This window comes from Berghia stephanieae, chromosome 1, assembly GCF_034508935.2.
Source record: "Berghia stephanieae isolate SIO BIC M18660-M18661 chromosome 1, UCSD_Bste_1.3, whole genome shotgun sequence".
Lineage (NCBI taxonomy): Eukaryota > Metazoa > Mollusca > Gastropoda > Nudibranchia > Aeolidiidae > Berghia > Berghia stephanieae.
In genome coordinates, this window is record NC_088360.1 from 103,234,588 (window position 1) to 103,244,587 (window position 10,000).

General features: G+C 33.5%; 1 protein-coding gene across 4 annotated transcripts in view; it reads right to left on the bottom strand.

The window, feature by feature from the left end:
- LOC144962608 (synaptosomal-associated protein 25-like) overlaps nt 1-10,000 on the bottom strand; it is a 75,077-nt gene that overhangs the window by 63,460 nt on the left and 1,617 nt on the right. For all 4 annotated transcript variants that reach the window (XM_078895694.1, XM_078895696.1, XM_078895697.1 and 1 more), the window contains exon 2: nt 9,225-9,339. In XM_078895694.1, the coding sequence (XP_078751820.1) occupies nt 9,225-9,332 (108 nt within the window). In that variant the 5' untranslated portion in view covers nt 9,333-9,339. The remainder of the gene's footprint in view (nt 1-9,224; nt 9,340-10,000) is intronic.

Below are 10,000 nucleotides of genomic sequence, written 5' to 3' on the forward strand. Positions count from 1 at the left end.
GGGAGGAGGGAGGAGAGAGAGAAACATAGATAGACAGATAGATAGATAGACAGATAGATAGATAGATAGATAGACAGAAGAGAGAGAGAGAGAGAGAGAGAGAGAGAGAGAGAGAGAGAGAGAGAGAGAGAGAAACGCTTTTTAAAATCATTTACATTAAGAAGAAGAGAAGAAGAAGAAGAAGAAGAAGAAGAAGAAGAAGAAGAAGAAGAAGAAGAAGAAGAAGAAGAAGAAGAAGAAGAAGAAGAAGAAGAAGAAGAAGAAGACGAAGAAGAAGAAGAAGAAGAAAGAGACATAAAAAACAGATACGTATAGACACTAAAAAACAAACATAAAACAAAGGAATAAACCCTCCACAGGGGCCTAAGATAGCAACGAATCCATTACGATGACACTTGTATTTCGTATTCATGTATCGACCCTTAATCTTGATATTGGCATCAACGGCTGACCCGATCCGTTCATCGGGGTGGGGCAACTTGTATCATCTCAACAGCAAGAGTCAAACACAATAAAAATAATACTAAAAGAAAAAAATAAATTAAAAAAAGCAACAAAATCCAAAACCAAAAAAAAAAGGAAATTGTAAACCACGAGATATATTTTACCTCAAATTTTATAACTAAAAAAAATAATATGTATATATATATATATATATATATATATATATATATTATATATATATATATATTATATATATATATATATATATATAATTTTATATATAAAGTAGATTAAAACAAAAAATCCAATCTGGAAGTGGGGAAAAGCTAGTCTTCTATGTTTTTATCTGACAATGTAATATGAATAACTTAACCGACTTTTATCTTGCTCCGGCGCCTGACCCCCCGCCCCCCCCCCCCCCCACTCCCTCCGTGCTCTCGGTTGGGGGGGGGGGGGTGAGATTTTATATAGAGCAATATCCACTAAACGTCCTCAAAGCGCTGTACAAGGGGTCCCTATCCAAAAGCAACATTTAACATTTAGGACAGAACATGACGCCTTTTCGGCGTTATAACAATTTATTTTTTTTCGGACAGAGACAACGCTGTTAACGACTAGGTACTCATTTTACACCTTAGTACGATGAGAGAATGTGAGTAAAGAGTCTTCTCCAAGGACTCAACTATGCGCCGACCTTCCGATCCGAAAGCGAGTGTCACACCACTAGACCACATAGCCGCAGCTACCCGATTGATTTAGATTCCCCCCTGTGTTACTTGTCAGAATTTATCTCCATTTCACTTCGCGTTAGAATTAAAAAAATACCGCAACCCCTACTGAGAGTTACATCGCTCTTGTATTTTGCTATCATGTATGAATGGAACAAATAACAAACAATGTATCATATAATAAATAATATTGATAATAATAATAATAATAATAATAATAATAATAATAATAATAATAATAATAATAATAATAATAATAATAATAATAATAATAATGTATAAACTTATCCTAAATCCCTCAAGTCACTCATCAATAAAAAAATTTTAAAAAGAAAAAAAAAACAAAAAAAAAAACCCGAGAACACATGCACGTTCTTATCATTAAAATTACATTGCAGTTGCTTAAATACCATATATAATAACAAAGCCATATAACAGATAAGAAAAATCAAAAAGAAAGAACAAACTCTATAAAGTAATAAGCTTCGCCATGTTAGGGATCAGTCTTCAAAACGCAAGAGACGTGGTTCTTTGCTCTCAATGAGCAAGAAAAGTGCCGCAGTTTGCAATGGCAGACGGAGCAAAGAAAAACAGAAAAGCATTTAAGATAAAACTAAACCATCTAAGGGAAAGACAACACCCCCCCCCCCTCCCCCCAACTCCCCAGAATTAAAAAAAGAAAAGAAAAACAACATTTAGGGTACAACTAAAACACCTAAGAAAAAAAAACGACCCCCCCCCCCCCCACCCAAAAAAAAAAGGAGAGAAAGGAAAACAAATTTGAAGCATTATCAGGAATGCATGAATTGAACCTGTCATTTTGTATCCTTGGGTGCGATTTTTTTAAAAATTACCATCAAAAATAGAAAATAAAATAAGTAAATAAAAATAATTATATAAATATTTTAAAAAAAAACAACCAAAAAAAAAACCACACGCCCATATTAATCAAACAAGCGAGTATAAAAAGACAAGAATCGACAACAAACGATCAATGACAAGGCACAACTCTGTCTCGACTGAATTGAACCTCAATATCCTGTTTCCCCGGATGGGGCGATTCACTTTAACCTTTCGACATCCCAAATTATCCAATCAAAAGGGCGACTAAAAGAAAGATAGCAATGTCACCTGACCTAGATTTGTTATGGTTCAACTAAAAATAAATCACGGCAAAATGGAGTCGTCATTAAGTTAAAAAACAAACAAACCCCAAAAAAACAACTCTTTAAAATGTTCTGAGCATGAATGACATTCACACGCCATACTACATAGAATGATAAATCATTATTTCCTCACATCAATATTCCAAAAGCAGCGATGAATTGAATTCTTCAGCTATTTTCAAATGTCAACGGATGTGAATTTATACAAAACAATCTTTAAAAAAAAATAAATCTTTAGGTAGACTTGAAAAAATTTGAATGTGAACGGGTGCAAACCACTTACGTGGTCGAGATGAACTGTTAAAACAGAAGAGTCAATGGAAATGATAGATGATTCTAATCCCTTATCGATTGAATACGGTCTGGGGTTCGAATCTCATTGTGGGTGGCGCAACGTTTACAGTCGAGTCATTGGAAAAAAAGTCTCTTAACTCACATTCCCTCATTGTACTTGGGTGTTAAATGAGTACTTGACCGGGAAGCATCAAGCCAACAGCCGAGTTGCGGTCGGAAACAGCGTTTTCTCTGTTTAAAAAAAAATGAATGCCTCGTCCTACTACATGTTAATTGTAGCTGTTGGCTTGGGAACCCCTGTCAAGTGGATGTGGCGCTTTATAAAAAGCTCAATAATTTATTGACCTGGTCATGTACAACGCAATAAAATAAACTAATAAACTAAATTGCAAAATCGCCAACAGGCGTCATCATGTCCAATCCAACACGATATATGTTGCTGTTGGCTTGGAGCTTCTTGTAAAACTCATTGAGCACATTTTAGTAGACAGTGCACTATATCGAAAAAAAAAAAAAAAAAAAAAAAAAGCTTGGAGCCCAAAGTTGGAACAAGTGAATGTAGCACTCTTAATGGAACTATTAAAATAGTATTTCTGATAAGTTCTTAAGTAGAAAAAAAAAGTGAGGAAGGAATAGATAAAACTTATTCTTTTTTTTTTTTTTTTAAGGTACCCAATGCTAATGAGATGACAGGATATGAGGTGATCACGGAAACGCCCATATAATCAGAACAGCTTTCAATACATACAATGAAATCTCGTCCACAATCTATGTGTGGCTATGTGACACTTGCTTTCGGATCAGAAGGTCCTGGGTTAGAGCCTCGCTCGGCGCATAGTTGAGTCAGTCCTTGGGAAAGGCTATGTACTCACATTCTCTCATCGTGCTCAGGTGTAAAATGAGCACCTGGCCGTTGTCTCTGTCCGAAAAAGAATGTAATATCGCCTAACAGGCGTCATGTCCCGTCCTACATGTAAAGTGTTGCTGTTGTAAAGCGCTTTGAGCACGTTTAGTGGATATCGCGCTATGTAATTGCTCATATCTTTTTATTATACTGCTCTACTTCAACAAACCCATAGGCTCGACATGACCTCAGCTATTTTTCCCTTACATTTTTTCTTCTTCTCTCTTCCTTTTTTTTTCATCATGAAAGTGGTACTCTTACATCCAGATCGAAAGAAAAGAAAATTTTAAAAAAATTTAAAAAGCAAACGGGCAACTAAACAAAGACGGATGGAAACGTCGACAATTTGTATTAGGACAAGGGAAGTAATAATGAGACTATGGGGAAAGTACCAAGAAGTGAATAATTTACTCCCTTCCGCTCACCGTGAAGTGAAATGTTATATCGTTTTTATCAACATTTAATTTTTTATTTTGTGGATAATGCGTATAAACACACACACACACACACACACACACACACACACGCACACACACACCCATACATGATCACATACAAAAGAGAGGGAAACAATTTGAACAAACAAATAGAAGTTTTGGAACCACTATGTGATAATCAAAGATGTTGTGCGGAGACCATGTTTGTGTAGTAATCATTAATTTGAGACAGAAATATCTAATAAAAGGAAGATGACAGAGAGGTGTGAACGCGATGTTGTTTGTATGAGATGTTGTGTGTATGAGATATTAGTAACACAGAAAGTTAACGATTCTCAAAAGTTAACATGAAAACTATATTCTCAAAAAAAAAAAAAAAAAAACCCAAAAAACAAAAACAAAACAAAACAAAACAAAACAAAAAGAAATACAAAATAAATAGATATATATATATTTTAAAACCCAACCCAACCCAGAAGGGAAAAACATAGCAAACAAATCCACTGACTGATCATTTGTCAATAGAGAAGAGTTTTTCTTTAAGAGTAACATTTCTATAGAAGAAAGTTCAAAGTATGCGAAGAAGTTATTATGAAAGGATGCATTAAGAAGAGAAAATTAAAGAAGGAAAACCACATATTATTATAATAGAAATATTGATTTTGAAAATGCTTATATCGTAATATAAGACGATACATAAAATAGGATATCGACAGTGAGCACAAGCACAGCACACCAATGCTCCCAGCTACGTGGACTTCACACACGTTAGGAAACCCTTGACAATCAATAACACGTTTTCATCATGGTGAGTTGTAGATAAAAGGAAGAAGAGAAAAAAAAACAAAAAAAACAAACAAATCAAACCGAAAAGAAAACAACATATTGTGCATGGTCTATTATATAGGTATGATATATGATATTGATGAGAGGACAGGAGATCGAGGCGTTGTGCCTAGAGCATTCACAACAACATCCCCCAACAACTGCCACACATAGCAAACCAAGATTGAAGTCAATACAATCAATACAGGTCTGATTTCAAACGGGGTCTTATGTAATCAACGGAAAGCGACTCTTGGTATGTGTTGCCAGGGGGGTTTTGATATATTATTTAATACATATCAAGCTTTAAGGAGGGAATTGGATGGTGATGAATGTGATTATGGTGAGATTCTAATTTAACGAAAGAAAGGGCTTAGTATATATATTGTTGGAATTGGCTTACTTCATACGATTTAATGCAATATATTGTTGACAATTATTTGCTCCACATAATATAATTATAATGTATGTCCAATACATTGTTGTTGATAATTACTAAGTCCATACAATGTAATGAAAGTCTTGTACACTGTGAAGTGTCTGATAGCAATGGTTTGAAATGTAGTAATTTTTGTTGTTGTTTAAATGCATGTATATTTTGCATCAGGAAAACCACTTATATGATTTTCATTGTCATTCAATTAAATAAACAATTGCTTACGAAAGGCAGCAATTCAATTTCATTGATACAAAATTGAAATTCTGAAGTCTACCAAGAAAAAATAATTATTAAAAAAAACAATAAATAAATAAAATAAAATATTAAACTACAATTATATCCTCTTCATTTCCCCCCTTATGTATACTACGACCAGCATGATGAACTATGAATTTATAATGTATTACAGAAGAGAGGTTGAGTAGCAAAAAAGTGCAAATTATTTCGGTCATATACCATGGAAAAACATAATTGTTAAGATGGAGAGAGCATGTGAGGGGCGTTCAAGAAAATCATTTTTAAAAAGGATTACAACCTGTGTACAACGATAAATTATCATAAATTATCGTCCAACATATTTAGCAGTACCAAAACAATATGTAAAGCAAAATTCCATGATTCAATTCTCATTGGATTAATGGACAATAAAAAAAATGGTAAACAATTTGAGATCCCACTGACATGAGCTTGTATAATATTAATCCTTTTGCCAAGAACTTTATTAAAAAGTCAAAGGCTTTTGTTTAAGTATACGTCGGGCTTGACTTGGCAGCATTACAAAAGAGAAAAAAAAAAAAAGATGCCAATAAAAATGAGGTTATAAAAATGAGTTGATCTGATAACAAATTGTTTATCAAAAGGGCTGGAAAGAAGCATGAAAAAAAAAAAAGTTACGAAAATAGAGATCTTCGTGGAAGAAAAAGAATGTAATTTTTTTTTTGAAAGCCAAGAAAAAAGAAAAACCCCGCAAATTTTCTTGCTGCCCCACTAAAACCCCTAACTCATCCTTTCCTTAAAGTCTTATGTTCAATCCCAGTTTCTGTAGCTCTGAACATATGCTTGCAACCATTTACAAGGGATGTTAGTATAATTCAGCAATTCCAGTTTCCGTAGCATTAAACAGACCCATGCATGCAACCCTTTACAAAGAATGTTAGATAAAATAATTTACAAAAAGTTGTTCCATAAACCATTTGCTTCTTACGACTGGGTGGAAAGAGGGATGAGAAAAGTACAAAAACACAACTCTACCTAAATTCGATAAATGTAAAAGATTTGCCCGTTACTCTTGTAAGAAACAAATAGTGTATGGAACAACTTTTTGTACATTATTTTATCTTCTAAGTAGTCCAAGAGCTCTGTATCCTAAGAACACACATACAACAAAAAAGTTTTAGTACACAATGTGTTAGAACTTTTTTCAGGGCCCTTAGCAGAAATTAAATAGCTGAGATTTATTCATATCATATCTGATAGAAAGTAATTTGTTATATGCCAGTGTTCAATTCATAGAGGGGCAAAATTCCATCATTTTCACGATGAAATCTTTCCAACCAAAATCCTGCTGCTTTTCCAAAACATAGATATATAAATAAAATAAAGAACCATTTAACTAATTACAAACAAAGACTATCTATCTTTTTACAATAATGTCCCTTATTGTCACATCTGGCAATCCCCATTACAAAAATCAAATTGACATTAGTCTGCATCAAAACTAACTAGGTTTGGGACATAATTGTGCTTACTATAATTTAAAGGATTCCCCCCCCCCCCCCTGCTTCCTTCTCCTCTTTCTTTACCACCATAATAAGCAGAAACGGTCTTATTCAAATCAATGTGCAAGCCACTTCCTATGTCAAATAACAGAAAATGAAGAAAAGAATGAAATTGGCCACGAAGGATGGATCTTCCTTTTGGAATCTCAGCAATGAAAAACAATGGTTGAAAGCAATATGGTGACACAGTAACACAAAAATATATTATGCAAATTGTGTTTGTCCAATTGGTACCAGGTACGAATACCAGGGACTAAAAAGACTTGCTAAACTACAATATGATTTTTATAAAAGAACGATAAGACAGTTTTCCAATAGAAGACGGAGTTGTGCTACAACCCAATTCTATGATTCATGGTTCCAAATTGATGATAGAACTACTAGAAGTAAATCAAGAGCATCTGTTTTATTCATGACTGATTTTTTTAAAACTCGAGCTTTTTATAAAGCACAATATCCACTAAACACGCTCAAAGCACTTTACAAAGGCTCCCTGACCCACAGCAACATGTAACATGCAGAAAAAGACAAGATGCTTGTTAGGCGATGGTACATTTTTTTTCAGACAGAGACAACGCTGTTAACAGCCAGGTAGTCATTATACACACGAGTATGGTGAGAAAATGAGAGTAAAGACTTTTTTCTGATCCCCCTGTCCACACAACAATGATTGGGAAACTGCGTCTGTTAGATCTGGTAGAAAGTACTTTGCGATAGTCAAGCTTCCTTTCAAAAGGGTAGCAAGTAATTGCTATTGTCCATTTCATGCTATAGAAACCAGGATAGACTCTGGCTCCATAGGCCTAATGGCACGGAAGGACTACAACTAAACTGCACAAATATTGAGGCTACACAGAATGCCAAGGTACAAATACAACAAGAAGAATGGTGGTGACTAATTCTTAACTTGTTCAAACTTTCCTACGATTTGTATTTGAAAAAAAATTCTGAAAGTATTAACTTACGGTGTGAAAAATGCCTGGTCATTTATATCTCTGTATAGGGAAATTTATGACAAAAGAGCTGTAAATGGAAGTAAACACTACTATTATCTAGAGGACCCAACAGAACCAAATTAGTAAAAAAAAATTTATAACAACAAACAGAAAAAAGAAAAAAGAAAAAAAGAAAGAAAATGTAAAAAGGTGGAAAAACAAACAAACAAGGGAAAGTTAAAATAAAAAAGAATTGCACTGTGAACAGACATCAACTTACTACTCAGGAAAGTGTACTCAACAACGATTCTGATCTTTTAAGATAAAAAAAAAGGCCCAAACAACACATGGGAGCAAAAATAAATAGACTACAGCAGTGATAAAAACATTGTTCACTTTCCAACAGCTGTACTTCAATTTTATAAAAGTTCATATCAAAGTCATATCAAACAGTTTGGTATATTTAAATTTAAGTAATGAAAGACAATTTCAAACAGAAAATATGAAAGTTCCTTGAAAATGTATAAATTACCATGGTATACAACCATAAACCCAACAAACAACTAACGTTGTCGCAAGAAGGAACTTTCAGTCATCTTTTCCTTTTAATTTCTTGAGAAATTCAATGATTTTCAATATTAAAAAAAAAAATAATTAAAAAATCAATAAACAAAACAACTGAAAATACAGGCGCAAATATAAGGAAAAATATTTAAATAAGGCAAGCCTCAGCTAAAAACTGTACACTTGAGGATTGTTGGTGTTTGTCTTTCACAAACTCAATCAGCATTCAAACCCATGTGCTATTTAGCTTTTGACATGTGAATTACCGATGCCCAATTGACCACTACAGCTTCATAAAAATAAAAGCATGATCTTGAAAAAGGGATTAAAATTTAATAAAAACTTTGAATTCCTCCCACACCCTCCGCTTCTCCTTTCCCTCCTAATATAAGAAGATATAAGGAATGGATAATGGCAACAATTTAAAAGAGAAAAAAAAATTGGATGTAATAATCAACAGAATTTTGCAATTAACACCATTAATTTAACATGTTCTAAAGATTTCACAGGACTGCAGAGCTTTTCCCTATAGAAACAAACAGACAAACAAAAAGTAATTTAAGGTAATATATCCAACACCACCAAACTTTCACCGTCATTATCAGTTAAAAGGTCCCTCCCTTATTAAAAAGGGACCTGGTAAATTGTGAAAATTTTTTGAAAAGACCAAAGTTGAACACAAGAACCAGAAATTGTTCAGGAATACTCACCTCATCAGTTGCCAGGTTTGACTGCATCTGAATCTCCTGTAGTTCAGTCCTCATCTCATTGTCACCGCCGGTTTCTACACCTTCAGTGTTGTTCATTGTTGTTGCCATTGTGATACTGTAGAAAAAAAAGCAATTATCGTGATGCATTAGGTTATGCTATTTTTTTTTTTAAGTTAAGAATATTTTTTTAATGTGCTCTCTAAATTTAAATGCAGTTTTTCCTGATTTGAGTTATAGTCAGATTACCCAGAAAATGAGAACTGGTCGCAATAATAAAGGATTAACTTAAAAGCCTGTTGATTATTATTATAATTGGCAAAATCAGCAGTGTGTTATTTACAATTGGTGTAAATGTAAGGTAAGAGAATAAGTTGTGGAAAGTCTGAGGCGTAAACATATCAATTATGAGAGGGATTATATGTAAATCAGGTCACATTTATAACATTTTCTATTAATTAATTAAAATTAATTAATTTAACACACAACCTCAGCTACCTATTGGCACAGCTTCACAGACAATATATAACTAACTTTTTAACTTATGATATTAATCTCTCAAATGTGGTTAGTCTCCATTGGTCAAAAGGGAGGAGAAAGGGTTTGGGATTTAATTTAACACAGGCTAAAAAATTTTTCTTTTTATTTACCGCACAATACTTGTGCTATTACTATTAGATGTCAATTTTAAAAATATTTTTTCAAGGTGACGGGTTAGATTCTAAGTTTGGCAAAACATTTGAGCTCTTTTTCAAATTTCTAATCCATCACGAAAAACA